At 51.9% G+C, this 23411-nt stretch overlaps 2 protein-coding genes and 1 long non-coding RNA gene across 3 annotated transcripts in view; 2 read left to right on the top strand and 1 right to left on the bottom strand.

The window, feature by feature from the left end:
• The first annotated feature begins 250 nt into the window (after window positions 1-250).
• Window positions 251-23411, top strand: part of LOC135311461 (uncharacterized) — a 58937-nt gene continuing 35776 nt past the window's right edge. The window contains exons 1-3 of the long non-coding RNA XR_010371084.1: window positions 251-370; window positions 610-754; window positions 848-961. This is a non-coding gene — a long non-coding RNA (uncharacterized LOC135311461). The remainder of the gene's footprint in view (window positions 371-609; window positions 755-847; window positions 962-23411) is intronic.
• On the top strand, window positions 7773-8750 carry LOC135311464 (olfactory receptor 14A16-like). Its single transcript, XM_064440587.1, has one exon. It carries the CDS (start codon window positions 7773-7775, stop codon window positions 8748-8750), a length of 978 nt encoding a protein of 325 aa, XP_064296657.1.
• On the bottom strand, window positions 14257-15604 carry LOC135311453 (olfactory receptor 14C36-like). The gene has a single exon (XM_064440578.1). The coding sequence runs from the start codon at window positions 15602-15604 to the stop codon at window positions 14645-14647; it is 960 nt and encodes a 319-aa protein (XP_064296648.1). The 3' UTR covers window positions 14257-14644.

Genomic DNA, 23411 nt, shown 5'->3' with positions numbered 1-23411 from the left:
ATTTGGTTATCCTGGCCAGGTGTGAATCACTCCTGTCAAAGGACTCCCTTTGTTCTGTACGGCTCACGGAATATTTTTTTCTGCAGACACTTCAGCATTTATATTTACCTGTCCGGTACCAAGCCCTTCATTAGTCACCATCTAAGTTTATTCAACAGAGATTCACCCTTACTGAAGACACTTTTGAATCGTTTTGTTGTGCGCGTGTGTGTCTCTATATCTTAAGAAACCTGATCTCTACCTTCTGCAGAACTCCCTGGCCCTGCTGGTTGAACCAACTGCAACCAAACCTGTGTCGTGGCAAGACGTGCGAATTCTTCAGTCCCTCATGTGCCAAGGAGAGCATAGGCGAGCCCTCAGATACACGCAGGTGATGAAGCTCTCGGCCTCCAGCTGTAGCGAAGTGCGGCTTTTCCTCACTGTGCTGTTGTCCAATAGGTAAAGAAATATCTGCCACCATTTTGGCACTCAAATACTGTGAGAGGTGGAGAACAAACACTAGAAATCACAATCCCCTACACTTCCTTTGAACTTTGAGCACAATATCTGGGGGGCATCTTTTTGGTGATACCATTAAGATGCCTTTACGTCTCACAAAATTAACTGCAGGTGCATGGCGGAGGCTTGGGCTCTGCTGCAGGAGCACACCACTCAGTTAAAGGAGGAAGAGCTATTAAAAGACATGTATGACATCTGTCGGGAGATGGGACTAGTGGAAGACTTTCTGAGGCTGCCTTTCACAGACTCTGAACAAGTAAGTGTGGGCAAGAGGAAAATCTGAACCCCTCTTTGCCAAGAGAAGAGGCAGGGTCATCATATATGTTTTCAAATGTGTTATTTCTCATAGAAGTGTTTGGAGAAATTTTTACGGATTCATGAGATTCTTTTAGTCCAGCATCTGCAGCGTGCCAACTGTACGGCAGCCCCACAGCTGAACCAGGCGATGAACGTTCATCTCATGGTAAGCGTAAAAGTCCTGCCAAGTGTGCAAGGTTCTCTCAGGGGTTACTAACTAGATTTAACAGCGCTCAGTAAGAATCCTGCTTTCTTTATCACACCCTTCTTTGAAATACTTGCAATAAGCCTCTGCACCTTACGTTACAGCTGAACCTAAAAGTTGAACAGAATGTGTCACTGCTCCAAAGCTACCCCGTGCAGTTGGAAATTCTGTGTTCCAGGCTGTTGTTGACTCCACTTTGAACAGTTTGTTTGTGTCTGAGGATTAAATAAGTATCTCCTGTCAGCCACTCTTACCATTCAGATATTCAGGGACGTACGTTATGTAGGGTTCGGATGATTGGAAGTTGTTTGGGTCACTGTGGAATGAAGAGTGTGTTGTGTGTCATCTCTGGTATCTCACACGCAGCTCTGGGTGCCAACCCACAGGCAACATTTGCATCATGGGTTGTTCTTTTTATTATTTCCTCAAGTTATAGCATGAGGTCTGCAATTCCACAGCTTTCGTTTTACCACTTTTAGGACAGAAATTCTTACTTAACTTCTGAGTCTCAAAATAGGCAGGTCAAATTCTGTGTTATGGGAACTTCTGTTGTGGTTCTGTGATCCATTTGCTGCTTTCCAGAACCATAGTTTCCCAGGGAAGCAAACTTGTGGGGTGGTTCTGGAAGGTTGAGGTCCTGCGTTTGAAAGCTTCCATCCCGGGGGAAGGGGTGTGTAGGCAGCTTTCTCTTCCTCATTTTAATCCTCACTTCCTCTTGTCCAACGTAACCCGCCGCTGCCCTGGAGATTCAGTCACCTGGGGCAGTGGCGTTTCAGGAAAAACAAGGGAAAGGCTGCTGTTTTGTCAGCCACGTGAAACTTGTGGGTGCTGACAAGCGTGTCAGACTGAGGTTCTGCAGGGTGCCGGCATGGTTTTAGCTTAAAGTTGTAGGTTCTGCTATTATTCTAGTCTTCCTTCCGCTTGGCTAAATATACAGGGTGAAACTTCTTGCTTTACGCTTTTTGTTCACCAGAACGATCGTGCTCCTCGCTGGAGACAGAGAGCAGTTGCCAGAAATTCTCTCTCAGCCCAGCACGGCAAGACCCTTCCTAGAGGTCAGAGGCAGCTGGCTGTAGAGAGAGCCAAGCCTTACCACCTGCCTTCGTCCGGACCAAGAGAAGGTAATTTTTAGGGGGGGAATATAACGCACAACTAACCATCGCTTTGATTGCACAAGGCTGATTGTTCTTCCCTCGTGCTTTACAGCTGCAAGACCAAAGCCAATCTCGACAGTAACAAAACCAGCTAATGCAGGAAATGTGGATCCAAGAGCACCTTTCAGCAGTCGTGTGTTGGCCAAAGTTAGAGAGTTATGGGTAGGAAATGAGCAGAAACCCAGTTGAGAGAGAGTTTTTCTGTTATGATAATGTTTGCTATGCAAAATACATGTGTTTATATTATGGTAAATGTGTTTAGAGAATTTAAGATGGCTAAAACTAAAACCCTGATTACCATCAAGCTATTGGTGTATGGATCTTGCTAGACTTGATTGTGTGATCAAATAGTAACCTTTTCCCACTTGCTAACATTTTTCTGCCTTATTTACTTAAAAATAGGCAGAATGATAAAGAGCAGGAAAGAGGCCAGTAGCTGTCAGATGATTTTCCTACAGGTGGTGTGGCCAAATCAACCTTAGTTCTGGTATATTTGGACCTCTTAGTCTAGGCCAATTGGAAAATGCAATGAAAGAATAGAATTTCACGTGGTAAGATAGCATTTGTTTCTTATTTTGTTGGTACTTTTGTCTTCTGTGCAAAACTTGCAGGTTTCCATCGCAGGAATGCTGTTCTCACCAAAGCAGTCACGATAATGAGTGCCTTTGAGATGCTCGGAGAGAAATGTTCTGCGGTTCCTTCTGAATTACAGCTGTTCCTCAAATAAAAAGCGTTTCCCAATGCACTGAGCTGTGTGGGTGACCCATACATGAGGCAGAGGGAAAAATGCAGGTGACGGTGCCTGATGTGCCTGTTGGTTCAGGTCACTCACTCCTGGGCTGTGCATCACCCGGCGTGGTTCAAGAGCAGGCTCATCCCACAGCAGCCAACGGTGTGGTGTGCCTTGCTCTTGAACTTGGTTTAAACCCAGACTAGACCGTGAGTTATTAGTGAAAGCCTGATTGCTGGTAGTTTGACGTTGCAATTGTAATGTTAATGGGCAGGGAGAGAAGGATGCAGGAGGGAGGTGTGTGACAGGCTCAGGGAAGAGCCCATGAGCGACGATCGGGTATGGTGCGAACAGAGGCTGGGTGCCCGTTGTGCGCCAAGAGCTCTTCAAAGCCCCCCGCACTCGGGAGAACCACAAGCTGTGCCAGGTGGGATTAGCACAGAGTGGTGCTACATGGAGTAAATGGGTCGCAGTGATCACCCAGCGGGCTTGAATAGGAAACCCCAGTCGCCCAGGAATCCTGGAAGTGACCATGGACTGGGCAGAGGGCAAAGACCTTGGAATATCCCCAGAGGAGGGGGTGTCACGTGCTGAAGAGGCCCCACTGTGGAACAAACTGCCAGAAAATGAGCAGCAGTGTGCCCTGCTCACTGATGGGTCCTGTCGCCTTGTGGGGAAGCCTCGGACGTGGACCATGGCTGAAATACAGATATGGGCAGGCCCGGCAATGGACTATATCACACTCCCACAGAGCCGCCAAGGCAAGCGCCATGTGCTTACAGTGGTGGAAGCAACGCCCGGCTGGCGGGAAACATACCCCGTGCCCCACGCCACCGCCCGGATCACTCTCCTGGGGCTCGAAAAACAAGGGCTGTGGCGACATGGCACCCCAGAGAGAACTGAGTCAGAACACGGGACTCATTTCTGAAACACCCTCACAGACACCTGGGCCAAAGGGCACGGCACGGAGCGGGTGTATCACACCCCCTGTCACGCACCAGCCTCTGGGAAAACAGTCTGGGTTCTTCCTGCCTCAGGCAAAGGCAAACCCATTCGTGGCACTGCTTTTGCTCGAGGATGCGGGTGCACTTGGGGGTGATGCGGGAGGATGGACGAGTCCCGATACCGTCTTTAAACCAGAAACCAGACACAGGAGAGCCTTGGCTGTCACAGGAAAGTTCAGCGGTATCTCCACCCCCAAACACCAGCTCTCCCAGAAAGGCGCTCTCGTTCCTCAAGTCTTCTGCAACGGGAGAAAGAAATGGAAATGAGCAAATAAGAGCAGGCATCAGAGAATGAAAGAGCATTTCAAGAAGAAACAGATCTTATGTTTGCCCTGCTGATGCTTCCACGTGCCCAGAGCTCCTCCTTGCCCGAGGGAAGCCTTGCCTGCAACCTGAGGAGTGCCCAGGTGGCCAAGGAGGCCAACAGCACCCGGGCTTGTATCAGGAATAATGTGGCCAGCAGGATCGGGGCAGGGATGGTGCCCCTGTGCTCAGCACTGGTGAGGTCACACCTTGCATATTGTGTTCAGTTTTGGGCCCCTCAGTGCAAGAAGGACACTGAGGTGCTAAAGCGTGTCCACAGAAGGGCAGGGCATCTGGGGAAGGGTCTGGAGAGCAAGCAGGTCATATGAGGAGAGGTTGAGGGAACTGGGGTTGTTTGGCCTGGAGGAGAGGAGGCAGAGGGGAGACCTTATCGCTCTCTACAAGTACCTGACAGGAGGTTGTAGTGAGGTGGGGGTTGGTCATTCAGGTTACTAGTGTAGAACGAGAGGAAACGGCTTCAAGATGCATCAGGGCAGATTTAAATTGGGTATTAGGAAAACTTTCTTTGCTGAAAGAGTGGTCAGATATTGGAAGAGGCTGCCCAGAGAGGTGGTGGAGTCGCCATCCCTGAAGGTGTTCAAACAATGTGTAGATGTGGCAGTTCAGGTCATGGTTTAGCAGACATGGTAGTGTTGGGCTGATGGTTCAACCTGATGATCCTAGAGGTCTTTTCCAATCTTATTGATTCTATGGTTCTATGATCCTATGGAAGGATTTGCTAAAATTGATTTCTCCTGGCATGCACCCTGGCTGAAATACAAATATGGGCAGGCCTGGCTTCTCCTTTAAGTGTTCCTGAAGTAGGAAACACTCCTTACGGTGCCCTTGAGTTGCCTTTCGAGTTCAGACTGAGTTTGGAACTGGACCCTTGCTGAGTTTGGAAGGTGCTGTCCTTGAAGACGAGCTGTGCTGAGCTCTGCAACCATGTCACAGCTCTGGCTCTTCAATGGAACACCACATGCCCGTTTGGAGAAAGGAGATCCTTCCCTGTCACCTTCCTGCTGTCCTGTTTAACGATGGGGCAATATAAGTGATTGTCGTGCCCAAATCGTTTCCTCACAGGAGAAATAACAGTGCTGGAAAGCCGTGTCTCCCCCCAGCTGAGGGGGGGAGCATCAGGGATTCCTGCAGGCTGTTTCACAGCAGGTTCCCCCGGAGCCCCAGGGACACCTGGAGGGAGCCCCGAGGGGCAGAGAAAGGGCTGCCTTGGGCTGTGCCTCTGCTGCCGAGCTGGGCTGGGCTCCTGGCGTGGAGGGAGCTGCTGGCAATGAGGCAGCGCTGCCGAGAGACAGCTCTGCCCAGGAGCAGCTCCTCTGCCAAGCGCAGCAGGGCTGAGGGCAGACATGATAAATGAGAGAGGCTGAAGTCAGTCTGGGGAGGAAGAATGGCTGAGATCTCACTGGGGGAGAAATCTTCACAGAATTTGAAACATTAAGTCTCTGGTTGTTGGCCAGTGAAGATTCAGTTGCTGGAGGGATCTCCTGAGGTTGGCACCTCCCACAGCTTTTAGGGTCTTTCAGGTGGACTCTCACAGTTTGTCTAGTGCAGAGGAGGTGTCATACTGCGGAGCTGGGTATCCCTGCTGCACCAGCCGAGGGACGGGGCAAGCCAGCCCCCTCCTCCCTTCTGCCAGGGATGGCTGCAGTGGGATGAAGGTGGGTGCGCACCCAGGGCTGCCCAGGGCTGTCCTTCAGAGCAGGGTCCCTGCACCCCAGGGGACTCTGTGCTGGGGCAGGGACTCTGCTCCATCCCCGGGTCAGTGCCCAGCCTGCCCGGGGAGCTCCCCATGGGGCCGTGGGGACAGGCTGTGGGTGGAAGGAGCGGTGCTCGGCGGGGCAGGGCAGGGTTCTGCTGCTGAGAGGGTGCTGTGTGTGTCAGGACAAGGTGGGGGTTGATGTAAAGAGAAGGAGCTTTCCAGGGTCTGTTTTCAATTTCCTACTTGGGGAAGGGTGAGATGATGGGGGGATGGGAGAAATAGAATAGGAGCTGTAATGTTTGAACAACTACTGAGTCTCCTGAGCTGTAACTCTGAGTGACCAGCATGTCTACTGGGAGCCTCCTGAAGTGCCTTCAGCCACTCCTCTGCCTTTGGACTGCACCAGCATCACCTCTGCTGGCCCCACCAGGGCTGTCCTGACCTGCCCTTTCCCACCTGCAAAGAGGAAGATGTGCCCAGGCAGTGCCCTGCAAACAGGCAGGTTTCTGTAGGGCCAAGGTGAGTGCACAGAGGTTGGGATGGGGCTGTGAGCACTGACAGGGAGAAGACATGGCACAGACAAACACCTCTGAGGAGGAAAATGTCCAGACAGCAGAGGTATGATCAGGGAATGAGAGGAAATTAAAATGAGAAATGCTGTGGGAAGGAGGGCAATGTTGATGTCTGGGAGCTGGCGTGCACAGCTGGGTGAGGGTAACGCTTCCCTGAGTGCTCGGCTGTCTCTCCACTGCCTCTCTGAGCCAGACCATCACTGCATTCATCCTTGTTTCTGCACTAGCCTGTGATATTGTTCCTCTTATCTAGTTCTTGCTGTCAGGCTCTTCAGGGCATGGGAGTTGCAGCAGCCAAGTCAGGCCCTGATCTTGAGATTCCTCCCAGGCAAGTGTCTCCATGGGAATGAAGTGCCCAAGCTCTTCTCTAACTGTGGGGCTGTGGGCAAAGCAGTCTGTGTGGCTGGGGAACGCGCTGTGTGCCTGTGACTGAGCTCTCTTCATCAGGACAGTTGGGCATCTCCTTGGGGTGTCCTTCCAAGCTCTGAGCTGCCCTCCAGGATGCAAATCTTTCCTATAGCATCTTGGTGTTATCTGTATGTCCCATGGAGAAGCGCAGAGATGCTACAGCTGAGGAAATGCTGTTGGGTTTGTGAAATGAACCATGTGTGTCTTTGTATAGAAGCAGGTGCTGAGACCTTGCTGAGATACATTAAGAAAAGGTGAGACATTTAGTGATCCCTCTGCTCTCAGCAGTGTCTGGTTTCTTTTCAAAGTAACATAGGAGTGAGACTGTCCTCCAAAACCAAAAGATGTAAGAGCAGGGCACTTGGGAACAAGCCCCATCACTTTGCCCAGAGCCACACTGAATCCCTTTGCCCCTTAGGCAGGTCTCACAGTCGGTGACTCCAAGCGTGGCAGAAATGCAGGAACTTCTGACTTCAGAGAACCAGTCATGGCGTGCAGGTAGGAAAAAAATGCTCTAAAACTCCTTTCTGCTGCCCACATTCTTTATCTCTGGGAGTGCAGATGAGAACAAGCCCTTCTGCGATTGGCGTGGTTTTGTCTGACAAATGCTGAATATCCAGCCTGTTCCCCCGCCACATTCCCACGTACCCTGTGCAGCAGGGCAGGGATGACTCCTCGAGAGGCCACACACAGAGTCCTGGCTGCTCAGCCAGCACACAGTGAGGCTCAAGTCAGGGACCTGAATGAAACTTTCCCCAGAGGTATAAAAAGTTTTGCGAGACACAGTGGGAGGATCTAAAAGAAATGGCATAGTTTTTGCTCAGAGAAACCTGTCTTAACTTGTCTTTGTCTTTTCCTATAGGACCCACACCCAGAGGCAGCAGATGTCCAACAGCAGCTCCATCACCCACTTCCTCCTCCTGGCGTTCACAGAGACGCGGGAGCTGCAGCTCCTGCACTTCTGGCTCTCCCTGGCCATCTACCTGGCTGCCCTCCTGGGCAACGGGCTCATCGTCACCGCCATCGCCTGCGACCACCGCCTCCACACCCCCATGTACTTCTTCCTCCTCAACCTCTCCCTCCTCGACCTGGGCTCCATCTCCACCACTCTCCCCAAATCCATGGCCAATTCCCTCGGGGACACCAGGGACATCTCCTACATGGGATGTGCTGCACAAGCCTTTCTATTTGTCTTTTTGATGTCAGCAGAGTTTTTTCTCCTCACGGTGATGGCCTACGACCGCTACGTGGCCATCTGCACACCCCTGCACTACGGGACCCTGCTGGGCAGCAGAGCTTGTGCCCACATGGCAGCAGCTGCCTGGGCCGGTGGGTTTCTCAATGCTCTGCTGCACACGGCCAGTACATTTTCACTGCCCCTCTGCCATGGCAATGCCCTGGGGCAGTTCTTCTGTGAAATCCCCCAGATCCTCAAGCTCTCCTGCTCAGACACCTACCTCAGGGAAGTCGGGATTCTTGTCGTTAGTGCCTGTTTAGTGTTTGGCTGTTTTGTTTTCATCCTTTTCTCCTATGTGCAGATCTTCAGGGCTGTGCTGAGGCTCCCCTCTGAGCAGGGACGGCACAAAGCCTTTTCCACGTGCCTCCCTCACCTGGCCGTGGTCTCCCTGTATATTGGCACTGGCACATTTGCCTACCTGAAGCCTCCCTCCATCTCCTCCCCATCCCTGGACCTGGTGGTGGCAGTGCTGTACTCGGTGGTGCCTCCAGTAGTGAACCCCCTCATCTACAGCATGAGGAACCAGGAGCTCAAGGATGCCGTGGGGAAACTGATCAATGGATGTTTTTCAGGTGCAAGAAACTGCTTGTTGCCTTCTCCACAGCACTCAGAATGGAACTCATGACAAGCCTATTTTACCTTGAAATATTTTCGGGGTGTGTGCAAGTGCACAATGAAGTTTTATTATCTATCCCACTTCTAATTCACTGTCTACTGTTGAATTTGACCCAGAGATTGTGTAAATGAGGAACTGTGCTCTCTGTGTATTTAAACAGAAAAAAAAGGACCCTGCATCAACTTTTTTGTGCAAGACCCTTCCTCTGAGACCTCTATGAAGCTGCAGGGGCCGTGCCTGTGGACGTAGGTGGGGGGAAAAAGTGTCCCGGCACAGCAGCACTGCCAGGGAGCAGCAGCTCTTGGTCTTTTCAGAGCTGCTCTCTTCCCACGTCCACACTCTCCTCCTGAGCTGCTGAGCGGGTGTAAGGCCTGAGTGCTCTTGGAGATTGGTCACGGTCCTGCTGTGTTCTAGTGCTGTGCGTTCAGGAAGGCACATAACACCACAACACCGTTTCCATCAGGAAAGGGCATCTCCTGAGTGCAGTACCTGAAGGCTTATGTCTTCTTCCAGAGTTGATCTCAAGAGCAGGCCCAAGAATGCTCTCAAGAGCATGCCCAAGGAATCGGTTCATTGTTTTGCTTGCTCTCCATGGGCTCAGTGTGATGAGGTCATGGTCCCAGTAGGGCCTTCAAGGGACTGCGGGCTGGTTCAGGTGGTGCTTGTTGGTGGCCAGCACCCATGCAGGTGGTGAATGGTCTCTGACTGACCCTCCTGGGGCTCTGGAGCATGTGACAGGGCTGATGGCAGGTGAATGCTTTTCTGGAGGGACTTGGGAGCTGCCAGGAGAGCAGAGGGGATGTGCAGGGAGGGACAGCGTGTGCCAGGGACTTGGCAGTGAATGGACCCCACCGAGCACCAGCCTGTCCAGCACGGTGTCGCCCAGAAACAACACTCTAGATCTGGGTGTGAAGTGGCAAACAGGAGCTCAGCAAGCCCAGGGGACACAGCAGGGGCAGGGAAAGGAGCCTGGTGGGTGATTTGTCTTACCCTCAGTGAACCACAGCCCACTTTCTCTGCAGAGCAGCACCGCCAGCTCGGGGCTGTGGGGAGTATGGGGGCAGGGTGCAGGAATGGGCGGCCCGGCCAGCACAGGTGTGCTTAGCTGGGGAAAGGCATCTTGTGGGGAGATGGGATGTGCTGGGAGAGGAGCAGGGCACTGTGTGTGTGCCCGTGAGGCATGGAGAGAGACATCCTTTGGTGCAGGTGCCCGGTTGGGGCAGGCTGCCCTGTCCCTGGGGCAGCAGGAGCTGCCTGAGGAGCCCCTGGGCCAATTCCCTCCTGCCGTGCTGGGGAGCAAGTTTGGCACGAGGGGCTGCAGAGTGCCTGGGCTGGATGAAGGTTTGTTGCCCTGATGTACTGGACCATTTTTTCTGTGGTTTTTGCCCCAGTGCTGGAACTCTCCTGCAGTGAAACCATGACACTCCTGCTCTCTGCTTTCAGAACCTGGTGCTTAGGCCCAGTCTCCCAGTTTCTGTTCACGCCGGCATCCCTTGTGTGCACCAGCGCTGCCACCCTGGGGCAGCCCTCCTGCCCAGCTGGGCACGCAGGCGGCCTTCTCCGCCTGCTCCTCTCACCTCGCTAGTGCCACTCTTTTCTACAGCCTCTCTCATCGTTGTCTAAGTGATGCCCAGAACAGCCCCCCGAGACAGTCTGACGATGCCCTTTTCCAACACCATCCCCGCCCCTGCTCAATCCTCTCACCTACAGCCTGTGGGGCAGAAAGGATGGGGGCAGGGACACACTTGACAGCTTGTTGACAGCTGGACTGAAGAAGTGGAGTATGTGGTGGGTGGGAAGTTGGCTGAATGATGAGGGTCAAATATCATCCATGGTACAAAGTCCTCCTGGCAGACACTTACTGGTTGCTTCCCTCAGTGACCAGCCCTTGACCCCCATGTGGAACCTTTTTAGTATCCCTCTGTATGATGGGACAAAACACATTTTCAACTCCTTGTGGATGATGCCAAGTTACAGGAAGACCTTGATCCATCTCACATAGTCAACTCTAGTGTGATCAACACTGTTCTAGCCAGGAGTATGTAGCACAGCAGTATATGGGCTGTTATTGGAGAAGCTGACTCCATCTGAGCAACACCCAGCACAATGGCATTCAGGTATCTTTCCAACCCCAGTAATACTCACATTCAATGACTGTCTTGTCTTGGGAGAGCTGTTTGAAGACAGAAGAAACAGAGGAAGAAGAAAGATTAGAGAGCCAGAACTAGTGATATAAATCGCACCAGTATAAATACAGCAGTTCCTCTGAGGAACCTTTTTCCACTCAAAGTATTGGTAGGAAATCCCTCTGATAAATTTGATGAACCAAGCTTACTTTTATCTGCTCAGGTCCTGGGCTACAGGGCCACAAGGAGGGTGACGGTTGGGTACATCTTGTGTGGTCATTTGTGTCTCGGGAACTCCCAATCCAGGAGGAAGCCAAAGGCTGTGAAGGGGGCTGGGAGGTCACTTGTGCCTCTGGAGGTGACAGGCCAAGAGCAGGACCGTGGCTGGGAAAGGGACTGTGAGGTCACTTCTTTCTGAAAGAGCCGGTGGGTCAGCCCTTGACCCATGGCTGGGGTATGGGCTTGTAAGCTGACACCTGCCAGCGTCTCCGAGAGGCCGGCAGGAGGCACCTGGCTGGCACAGCGACCGTGAGATCCCCTCTGCCGAAGGAGCCGGGCTCACTGCACGAAGGGGGCTTCTGTTCTGGGTGTCGTGTCTCTGCTGCCCGGGGGCCTGATGGGGCAGCAGCAGGCACGCAGCTTGGCCGTGTCTATGGAGAAGCTGAAGGGCGGCAGCCTGCGGGGATGATGGTGAGGTTACTTCTGGTGCTCAGGGGAAAGGCCACGGGAAGGCTGCCGCGCTGGGACGCCTGCTTCCCAGGTGGTGGAGCTTTCCTTGGAGGGAGGGAAGAGCAGGCGAGAGCAGCACTGCCACGCAGGGCAGCCTGGGAGGTGGGGAGTGGCCATGAGGGGGAAGAGATGTCCCTCAAAGGGTCGTGCTGTGGTACATGAAGTCCTCCCGAAGGAGGATGGGATCAGTCCCTCTCTGTGTCTCACAGAACAGAGCGTGAGGACAGACAGACGTCAGTGACTGTATGGCAATGGCAGGTGAGAGCAAGGTGGGAAGTGAGGGGGGTGTCTCCAGTGTGCAGGGAAGAAGCATCGGCTGTGGGACAGCACAGGGCAAGCTCTGGTAGAGAAGGCAAAGAGCGCTGGCAAGGCTGGAAGCTGCCAGGAGAACCCAAGGCTTTGTCCCGGTGGCTCTGGCAAGTGTCTCTGCCAGCAAGGCCTATGAGGAGACACGTTGTCCTCAGGCACGGGGGCCTCCTCGCCTCCTCGCACACCCCAGTGAGGCTGGGCACTGCCATACCCTTGTCCTTCACTCACCATCACACACCCCACAGCCCCCTGCCCCAGGAAGGGCCCTGAGCGCTGTGTGAGGGACAGGATCTGCCTTCCCCGGGGCTGGGGCTCAGAGCTTGGCCCTTCTGCTTCATGAGGCAAAGCAGGGTTTCCCCAGCATCCGAGCTGCCGGCACATTACCTTGGCCTCCCTGGAGTCACGGCTTCCAGTTATCTGCCCTAACGAGTCCCTGGGGAGCCTTTCTCAGCAATGGCCCTCCTCAGAGGGACTCAGTCCTGCTTCAAGACACTTCAGGGTTTTTTTCTGACTTTAACTTAAGGAAAGGTTTGCGCAATCTCCTCTCAGTCCCAAGGTTGAAGGACTCGGCACCAAAGACGCGATGGGGCTCATTAAAAGAAAGAAAGCCCAAACGAGCTCTATTTCTTCCTCTAATTTTCTTCAAGTCTTGTACAGTTAATTAGAGAAGTTTCCTGGTGACTTATGGAGAAAGGTTTCAAGGAGCTTCTAATAAAAAGGACTTTTTATTTTAAAGGGTGTAGATTAATATTTTTCAGTTTAGAGAAGAGGCAATGGCAGCACTCTCCAATAGATACTGACCCAGGGTCTCTCCTAGGGAGACCTGGACTGGTCAGGGAAGCTGTCCCTTCAGGTCTGACACAGTAAGGACAACCTCCCACCGCACCTCCCCAGCCCCAGCATGTCTCTCGTCAGGCACCTGCGTCTTGTGCTGCTTTTCCTTACATCAGACTGCTCCACTGGTCTCTGCAGCTGGGTGTTGCAGCTCCTTCATACCAGCTCCCACCTGCTTTCCTTTGAGAACTGGCTGCACACAGGCAAAGGGGGATGGTTCTTATTTTTTGAACAAACAAAGTAAAACCGATAAGGTTCACCATTGAAGTAAAACCCACCCCTCAATTGTATGCCAAGTAAAACCTGCCACAAATGAGGTTCACCTTCCACAAGGCAAAATCATGCAGGAAATGTTTTTGACAGAAAAGATATGATAAAAAAACACAATTAAAGAGTTGGGTAAAGACACATTTAGAAAGACTATGGAACAACAGGCAGCCTTTAACTCCCTTCTGCTCAAAGCAGCAACTGTGTATTTGAGAGGTGCCTGAATGAGCAAAGAGTGAGGGGAAGGGAAATCTGGAGAGCAATTGCAAGCGTTTCTGTGCAGATGGGCTGCTGGAAAGGTGATGTCAGACGTGGTCAGTTTAGGTAGGACAGGTGGGAATGCGTGAAAGATGAGGGAGATGAAATGCACAGCCTAATAGACAGAGCACTGACAATGCAAGTCTAGTGGAAGGTCAATAGCTCTGCTCTTGCTATTAATGCACATCCTGAAAACTCCTCATTTCGAGAAACCATGGGGAAACACTGACATTTCATTGCAAGTATTCAGCTGTTTCAGCTGAGGCGGTCGTGCTCATCCTTTGAAACACGTGTCAGAAATTCTTTGGTTTCCAGGCAGCGCTCCGCTGTCTGACTGTGAGTGTCCAGCGCTGCCTCTGGAGGAGCCAGTGTCTCTGCAGCCCATGCCTGGCACTGGCAGCTGTCACAGGGGACCTGCTGGAGACAAGAGGCCCTCGGAAGCGGCAGCTGGAGCCTGGGCAGAGGGTCCCAGGGCACCTACACTGGCACCACGTGCCCGTGTCCCTGTAACTGCATCCCAGCCCAATCCTGGGATCACTTGCCTTTGCAAACAAAGGCAGTACACGAAATCCCCCCACAGATCAGGATATTAAAACAAGACAGAACAAAGCAAGGAGGATAGCAACATCAACAGTGTCTGAAGCTTCAAGTTGCAAGAGGACACTTCCTCCTCTCTACATCTTTCATTCTATTTCCTTGTTGCTTCGGTTTTTTTTAATCTTCTCAACATTTCCATCATACCTACTGCATTAAGAAAGATAATTTTGTGTCTTGCACGTTGATTTAGTGCTTTCCCTATGGTTGACTCCCCCTTGGGCGATCTCTCACTTTGTGGGGCTCCAGGCAGTGACACGGTCCATGTGGCACGTGTTGCGGGCGCTGCAGGCAGCTCCACATTCCTCTCCTGGAGGATGCCTGTGCCCTGCCGCGCGCTGGGACGGCGCAGTATGGCAGTGTCTCAGTGAGCATGCACTGCCTCCTCTGTCAATTGACATCAAGGCATGTGTCCTAAACCCAACCCTTGATCTCTAACAGCCACCAAGGTGACGATGAGCTTTCTGCTCAGGCCCTTTGGGGGGAAATTCCTGGGCCTGTTGTTGACATCAGCTTTGGAAGAACAGCCAAATCTTGAGGTCCTGCCTGATGGAGGCATCATTTTCTTACAGAGATGCTGTGAGAGTGTCAGCTCTGAAAAGGCGTTACAAAAAACATCAATACAGGTTTGAGGTAATAGACAGGGATAGGTTCATTTATAAGGAGGGTAAGATGAATACAATCGATTATGTAGGAACGTAACAACAATAAATAATAGAACAGGTAGAGCTAAAAAAAAATAAATCAGTAAACAAAGTAAAGGTCTTCATTGGGATACACTAAATGTCATTTTTGGAGAGTGATGGAAAGTTTATTGATAGTGACAAATATCCATGAAATCACTTGCTTAATGGGCTGCTTGAGCTCCTGGTTCCTCATGCTGTAGATGAGGGGGTTCACTGCTGGAGGCACCACCGAGTACAGCACTGCCAACACCAGGTCCAGGGGTGGGGAGGAGATGGAGGGGGGCTTCAGGTAGGCAAATGTGCCAGTGCCAATATACAGGGAGACCACGGCCAGGTGAGGGAGGCACGTGGAAAAGGCTTTGTGCCGTCCCTGCTCAGAGGGGAGCCTCAGCACAGCCCTGAAGATCTGCACATAGGAGAAAAGGATGAAAACAAAACAGCCAAACACTAAACAGGCACTAACGACAAGAATCCCGACTTCCCTGAGGTAGGTGCCTGAGCAGGAGAGCTTGAGGATCTGGGGGATTTCACAGAAGAACTGCCCCAGGGCATTGCCATGGCAGAGGGGCAGTGAAAATGTACTGGCCGTGTGCAGCAGAGCATTGAGAAACCCACCGGCCCAGGCAGCTGCTGCCATGTGGGCACAAGCCCTGCTGCCCAGCAGGGTCCCGTAGTGCAGGGGTGTGCAGATGGCCACGTAGCGGTCGTAGGCCATGACCGTGAGGAGAAAAAACTCTGCTGACATCAAAAAGACAAATAGAAAGGCTTGTGCAGCACATCCCATGTAGGAGATGTCCCTGGTGTCCCCGAGGGAATTGGCCATGGATTTGGGGAGAGTGGTGGAGATGGAGCCCAGGTCGAGGAGGGAGAGGTTGAGGAGGAAGAAGTACATGGGGGTGTGGAGGCGGTGGTCGCAGGCGATGGCGGTGACGATGAGCCCGTTGCCCAGGAGGGCAGCCAGGTAGATGGCCAGGGAGAGCCAGAAGTGCAGGAGCTGCAGCTCCCGCGTCTCTGTGAACGCCAGGAGGAGGAAGTGGGTGATGGAGCTGCTGTTGGACATCTGCTGCATCTGGGTGTGGAGCACTGAACAGGGAGGTAAAGGAAGTGAGAAGTTAGGACAGATTTCTTTGAGAAAAAACCTGTTGTGTTTCTTACAGAAACGCCCCCAACTGCCTTTCACTTTTCAGGGAGACCTTTAGTGAGCTCAGGTTGGTGCTGGCGGAGGGAGAGTGCCCCAGGGAGCAGGAGGCTCTGCTGTGGGCTCTGCAGGAGTCATCCCAGCCCTACAGCAACAGGTAAATAGGAACAGGGGGTGATCTCAGTATAAATTGACTCCTGATATCAAATAGCTTTTCAGCATTGTCGCTCCCAACTCACCTGAGTGCAGAGCAGAGCTGAGAGGATTGTGTTTTGTGTCTTCTGTTGCAGTTGCCCCACCACAGCTGAGGGGTGCTTTGGGTGCAGAAACCCCTGGCATTTCTGCTGCACTGCAGGGGAAATCTTGTGGGTCCCAAGAGGCAAAGGGACTGTCCCTTAGTGCAGATCTCCAAACCCCTCCAAACCCCATTGTACCTGAGGAGATCTCAGCTCTGCCCTCCCAGCCAGGGACACAGAGGGCTCATTACAGCTGCCCACTCACAGCCACACAGCAGCATTTCCATGGCTGTAGCCGCGAGGCACCTTCCCCATGGGGCTCTCGCATGACACAGAGATGCCCTGGGAGAGCTTTGACCTGCTGGAGGGCATCCTGCAGCCCAGCAGCACCTCCCAAGTGTCGTGGTTCAGCCTCAGCTGGCAACTGAACACCACGCAGTCGCTCGCTCACCCCCCCCCACCCCTGTGGGATGGGGAAGAGAATCGGACGAGCAAAAGAACTTGTGGGTTGAGATAAGCACAGTTTAATAACTACAATAGAAGGATGATGATAAATGATTATGATAATAATGACAGTAATGTTAATATAATAAAAGGGAAAAGGAAGGAAAGGGAAAACAGGGAACAAAAACGCAGAAACACGAACGATACAACCGCTCACCACCTGCCGACCGACGCTGCCCGTCCCCGAGCCGCGATTGCCCCCTCCCTCCCCCGGCCAGCCCCTCCCAGCTAGCATACTGGGCATGACGTTACATGATATGGAATATCCCTTTGGTCAGTTTGAATCCACTCTCTTAGCTGTGCCCCCTCCCCTCCCGGCTTCTTGTGCACCCAGCAGAGCATGGGAGGCCAGACATGTCCTTGACTAGTATCAGCGCTGCCCAGCAACAGCCTAAACATCTGTGTGTTATCTCAACAGGTTTTTTTTCCATGCTAATTTCAAAGCACAGCACTATACCAGCTAGAGTGAAGAAAATTAACTCTATCCCAGCTGAAACCATGACAGTATCCACCCCTTATTCCATATCATTGACATCAGGCTCAGGTCCCATACTATTCAGTACAACTTCAATAATCCTTATCCATCTTCTTATCCTTTAACAATATATATATATATATATATAGATACAGATTTTCATTTATCATTCCACTAGTTTATGGAACACCCCTGTAGAATGCCTGTGAAATGTCCATTGAGTTCATTTAGTCCATGACTTTGGATTTCATCTCTTGTAAGGGTCCTTCGGTGCGGCGGTGTGCGTGGGGTCAGGTTGTTGCATGTCAGTCCTTGTTCCATCACCGCTGCACTGGTAGTTCGTGTTCTCTCACTGCTGCACTTTGCTCGGTTCCATTGAAAGTTCATTTGCTATTATCATTAATTGGGAGATTCCCACCATGATAACATTCCACTGATGCAACCATAGTAGTGATGACATACAACATCATATTACAATTAACAGCATATTATTCAGTTCATTGGCTGTTTTCACCCAAAATTAAATCCCCCTGGGGTACACACCGAACTCCTCCATCCTCCCGCATCACCCACCAAGTGCACCCAGGTCCTCGAGCAAACGCAATCCCACGAGTGGGTTTGCCTCTGCTGGAAGCAGGAATAACCCAGACTGTCTTGCCCAGCATATTTTTTATGTGCACTACAGGGACTCTATCCCCTTCCACAGTACGTAAGGATTCTGATTGGGCCGGGCCAGCTCGCCTGGCAGATCCCCTTGTGTTGACTAACCAGGTGGCTTTTGCTAAATGTGTATCCCAGTGTTTAAATGTTCCACCCCCCATTGCTCTCAGTGTCATCTTTAATAGTCCATTGTATCTTTCGATTTTCCCAGAGGCTGGTGCGTGATAGGGGATGTGATACACCCACTCAATGCCGTGCTCTTTGGCCCAGGTGTCTATAAGGTTATTTCGGAAATGAGTCCCGTTGTCTGACTCAATTCTCTCTGGGGTGCCATGTCGCCACAGGACTTGTTTTTCGAGACCCAGGATAGTGTTCCGGGCAGTGGCGTGGGGGACAGGAGATGTTTCCAGCCAGCCGGTGGTTGCTTCTACCATGGTGAGAACATGGCGCTTGCCTTGGCGGGTCTGTGGGAGTGTGATATAGTCGATTTGCCAGGCCTCCCCATATTTATATTTCAGCCATCGTCCCCCATACCACAGAGGCTTTACCCGCTTCGCTTGCTTGATTGCAGCGCATGTGTCACATTCGTGGATAACCTGCGCAATAACGTCCATGGTCAAGTCCACTCCTCGATCACGAGCCCACCTGTATGTTGCATCTCTCCCTTGATGGCCTGAGGTGTCATGGGCCCACCGAGCTAGAAATAGTTCACCCTTATGCTGCCAGTCCAGACCCACCTCAGCCACTTCAATCTTGGCAGCCTGATCTACCTGCTGGTTGTTTCGATGTTCTTCAGTGGCCCGACTCTTGGGGACGTGAGCATCCACATGCCGTACCTTTACAACCAGGTTCTCTACCCGGGCAGCAATATCTTGCCACAGTGCGGCAGCCCAGATGGGTTTGCCTCTGCGCTGCCAGTTGCTTTGCTTCCACTGCTGCAGCCACCCCCACAGGGCATTTGCCACCATCCAGGAGTCAGTATAGAGATAGAGCACTGGCCACTTTTCCCGTTCAGCGATGTCTAATGCCAGCTGGATGGCCTTTACTTCTGCAAACTGGCTCGATTCACCTTCTCCTTCAGCAGTTTCTGCTACTTGTCGTGTAGGACTCCATACAGCAGCCTTCCATCTCCGGTGCTTCCCCACAAGGCGACAGGACCCATCAGTAAACAGGGCATATTGCTTCTCATCTTCTGGCAGTGTGTTATACAGTGGGGCTTCTTCAGCACGTGTCACCTCCTCCTCTGGTGATATTCCAAAGTCTTTGCCTTCTGGCCAGTCCATAATCACTTCCAAGATTCCTGGGCAACTGGGGTTTCCTACTCGAGCCCGCTGGGTGATCAGTGCAACCCATTTACTCCACGTAGCATCAGTTGCATGGTGTGTAGAGGGGACATTTCCTTTGAACATCCAGCCCAGCACTGGCAGTCGGGGTGCCAGGAGCAACTGTGCTTCAGTACCAACCACTTCTGAAGCAGCTCGGACCCCTTCATATGCTGCCAATATCTCTTTTTCAGTTGGAGTATGGCGGGCTTCAGACCCTCTGTATCCCCGACTCCAAAACCCTAGGGGTCGACCCCGGGTCTCCCCTGGTGCTTTCTGCCAGAGGCTCCAGGTAGGGCCATTCTCCCCGGCTGCGGTGTAGAGCACATTTTTAATATCTTGTCCTGCCCGGACTGGCCCAAGAGCTACTGCATGGACTATTTCCCGTTTAATCTGTTCAAAGGCTTGTTGTTGTTCAGGGCCCCATTTGAAATCATTCTTTTTCCGGGTCACTTGATGGAGGGGGCTTACGATCAGGCTGTAGTGTGGAATATGCATCCTCCAAAAACCCACAACGCCCAAGAAAGCTTGTGTTTCCTTTTTGCTGGTTGGTGGAGACATGGCTGTTATTTTGTTGATCACATCCATGGGGATCTGACGACGACCATCTTGCCATTTTATTCCCAAGAACTGGATTTCTCGTGCAGGTCCCTTAACTTTACTTTGTTTTATGGCGAAACCAGCTTTCAGGAGGATTTGAACTATTTCCTTCCCTTTCTCAAAAACTTCTTCTGCTGTATTGCCCCACACGATGATGTCATCAATGTATTGTAGGTGTTCGGGAGCTCCACCTTGTTCCAAAGCATTATGGATCAGTCCATGGCAAATGGTAGGGCTGTGTTTCCACCCCTGGGGCAGTCGATTCCAGGTGTACTGGACCCCCCTCCAAGTAAAAGCAAACTGTGGCCTGCACTCTGCTGCCAGAGGGATTGAGAAGAATGCATTAGCGATATCGATTGTGGCATACCACTTGGCTGCCTTGGACTCCAGTTCATATTGAAGTTCTAGCATGTCTGGCACAGCAGCACTCAACGGTGGAGTGACTTCATTCAGGCCACGATAGTCTACCGTTAGCCTCCACTCTCCATTAGACTTCCGGACTGGCCATATGGGACTGTTAAAGGGTGAGTGGGTTTTACTGATGACTCCTTGGCTCTCCAGTCGACGAATGAGCCCGTGGATAGGGATCAGAGAGTCTCTGTTGGTGCGATATTGCTGTCGGTGCACTGTTGTGGTGGCGATCGGCACCTGTTGTTCTTTGACCTTCAGCAACCCCACAACAGAAGGGTCCTTCGAGAGGCCAGGCAAAGTAGACAGCTGTTTAATTTCCGCCGTCTCCAAGGCAGCTACACCAAAAGCCCACTTGTAACCTTTTGGGTCCTTGAAATACCCTCTCCTGAGATAGTCTATGCCAAGGATGCACGGAGCCTCGGGGCCAGTCACAATGGGGTGCTTCTGCCACTCATTGCCAGTTAGGCTCACTTCAGCCTCCAATACAGTTAGCTCTTGGGATCCCCCTGTCACTCCAGCAATGCTGATGGGTTCTGCCCCTATATAGTTTGATGGCATTAAGGTACACTGTGCACCGGTGTCCACTAAAGCTCTATATTCCTGTGGGTCGGACGTGCCAGGCCATCGGATCCACACAGTCCAGTAAACCCGGTTATCCCTCTCCTCCACCTGGCTGGAGGCAGGGCCCCCCTAGTCCTGATCATAGTATTCATCACTCACTTCCGGTAGGTATGAATCACGGGTGTCTCTGTTAAGATCAGTCAGGCCATCAGCACTTCTGCTCCTCTGTCTGGAGAATTGCTTACAGGAAACTGGGGCAGCAGCTCTCCTGGAGAAACTTCCCTGAGTAATTGTTCTCCCTTGCAGCTCACGTACCCGTGCCTCTAAGGCTGAGGTAGGTTTTCCATCCCACTTCTTCATGTCCTCTCCGTGATCACGCAGGTAAAACCACAGGGTGCCCCGTCGTGTGTATCCCTTCTCTTGAGCCAAGGGACGATTACTCCTAATGGCTGAGATACTGGTCCGTACTGGTGGGGAGTAGGACATATCTTCTTTGAGTTGCTGGAACTCTCGGGACAGTTTCTCAACAGCAGAGACGAGCGAGGAAGAGAGATTCGCTTCATATTCCCGGAGTCTATCAATCAACTCAGCCACCGTTGGTGTCTCGTCATCTTTCCAGGACATCACTGCCAATGAGTTTGCATACGAGGATGGTGCGCTCCGTACAAACTTCCGCCACATGGGTCGTGTGCACTCGGCTTCATCTGGATCTTTGGAGGACCGTTGATCGTCCAGGTCACCATAAACCACCTCAAGCACGGCTAATTCCCTTAGATGCTGAACGCCTTTCTCCATGGTCGTCCATTTTCCTAGGCGAAATACAATATCTTCTTTGAAGGGATACCTCTCTCTCACCGCGGCCAGGAGCCGCCTCCAGAGGCTGAGGGCTTGTGTTCCTTTTCCAATTGCTTTATCAATGCCCCCTTCCCTAGAGAGGGATCCCAGTTGTTTGGCTTCCTTCCCCTCTAATTCCAAACTACTGGCCCCATTATCCCAGCATCGGAGCAGCCAGGTGATAACGTGCTCACCTGAATGACGCCCGAAATCTTTCCGTATATCCCGCAACTCACTCAAGGATAGAGATCGGGTAGTTTCCGTTTCTTGTACACATGGTTCCTCCTCCTCCTCCTCTTCTCGTGATGGCCCTGGTTCATCGTAATCTCTTTCTAAACGAGTTGACTTTCTCTTCCATGATTTCTTCTTGCGTATAGGGGCGACTGATACTGGCACAGGTTGGTCCTCTGGTTCAGCTGCAACGCTTGGCCCTGGGGTTTGAGTAGCTGCAGTGCCTGTCGTGGGGGTTTGAGTGGCCACCGTGCTCATCACCGGGGTTGGAGTAGCTGCAGTCTCTGTCGCGGCGGGTTGGGTGGCCGCAGTGTTTGTCACCGGGGTTGGAGTAGCTGCATTCCCTGTCATGGCGGGTTGGGTGGCCGCAGTGTTTGTCACCGGGGTTGGAGTAGCTGCATTCCCTGTCACGGCGGGTTGGGTGGCCGCAGTGCTCATCACCGGGGTTGGAGTAGCTGCAGTATCTGTCGCGGCGGGTTGGGTGGCCGCAGTGTTTGTCACCGGGGTTGGAGTAGCTGCAGTCTCTGTCACGGCGGTTTGGGTGGCCGCAGTGCTTGTCGCTGGGGTTGGAGTAGTTCCCTTCTCTTTCCCTTGGGGGTACTGATTAGTGTTAAATAGGGCTCGATAGGCATAAGCCAGACCCCAGCACATGGCAGTGATCTGTATGTCTCTGGAATTGCCAGGGTGACAACATATTTCCTCCAAATGTTCTACTAATTTTTCAGGATTCTGCACTTGTTCAGGGGTGAAGTCCCACACCACAGGGGGTGCCCACCGTCTTAGGCATTTGCCCATACTTTCCCACATACCCTGCCACGCATAGCTATCAAGCCTTGGGACAGATCTCTGGATTATATTCTTAACTTGCTTACTAACCTTAGACAGATCTGATACCACTTGCCAAAGCAATATCAACAGATGTATCTTAACTACACAAGGATGTTCAAGATACTGAAAAGTTGTTGTAATGAGGGAGGAGACATTACATAAGATATTAGCTACGGTGCCATTCTGTATTTCCTCCATAAAAAACTCCTCAGAGGAGGAGGTATAATTGCTAATTGCCTCCATGAGGTGGTAGCTGTAGTACAGTAACGGCTTCCATGCAAAACCTAAATAACTGATAACAGTCAAGGCCAGTGTTTTAATAACAAGTCTCCTAGGCAAAATATCTCTAATCACTGCAGAGCACAGCCAGCTGACAGAACCAACAGCAAGTTTTAACATGTACTTTACAATCAGCATGGTAAAGACTGGACAAGCTAATACTGCGAGCAGATTAATCAATGCTGTGACCAGCAACTGTTATTATCTCAAACCCTTCGAGCCCCACGTTGGGCGCCAAAAATAGACTGTCGTGGTTCAGCCTCAGCTGGCAACTGAACACCACGCAGTCGCTCGCTCACCCCCCCCCACCCCTGTGGGATGGGGAAGAGAATCGGACGAGCAAAAGAACTTGTGGGTTGAGATAAGCACAGTTTAATAACTACAATAGAATGATGATGATAAATGATTATGATAATAATGACAGTAATGTTAATATAATAAAAGGGGGAAGGAAGGAAAGGGAAAACAGGGAACAAAAACGCAGAAACACGAACGATACAACCGCTCACCACCCGCCGACCGACGCTGCCCGTCCCCGAGCCGCGATTGCTCCCTCCCTCCCCCGGCCAGCCCCTCCCAGCTAGCATACTGGGCATGACGTTACATGATATGGAATATCCCTTTGGTCAGTTTGAATCCACTCTCTTAGCTGTGCCCCCTCCCCTCCCGGCTTCTTGTGCACCCAGCAGAGCATGGGAGGCTAGACATGTCCTTGACTAGTATCAGCGCTGCCCAGCAACAGCCTAAACATCTGTGTGTTATCTCAACAGGTTTTTTTCCATGCTAAT

Source organism: Phalacrocorax carbo, unplaced genomic scaffold, assembly GCF_963921805.1.
Source record: "Phalacrocorax carbo unplaced genomic scaffold, bPhaCar2.1 SCAFFOLD_73, whole genome shotgun sequence".
NCBI classification, from domain to species: Eukaryota; Metazoa; Chordata; class Aves; order Suliformes; family Phalacrocoracidae; genus Phalacrocorax; species Phalacrocorax carbo.
The sequence above is the reverse complement of the archived record's forward strand: the minus strand, read 5'-3'. Positions and strand labels throughout refer to the sequence as shown.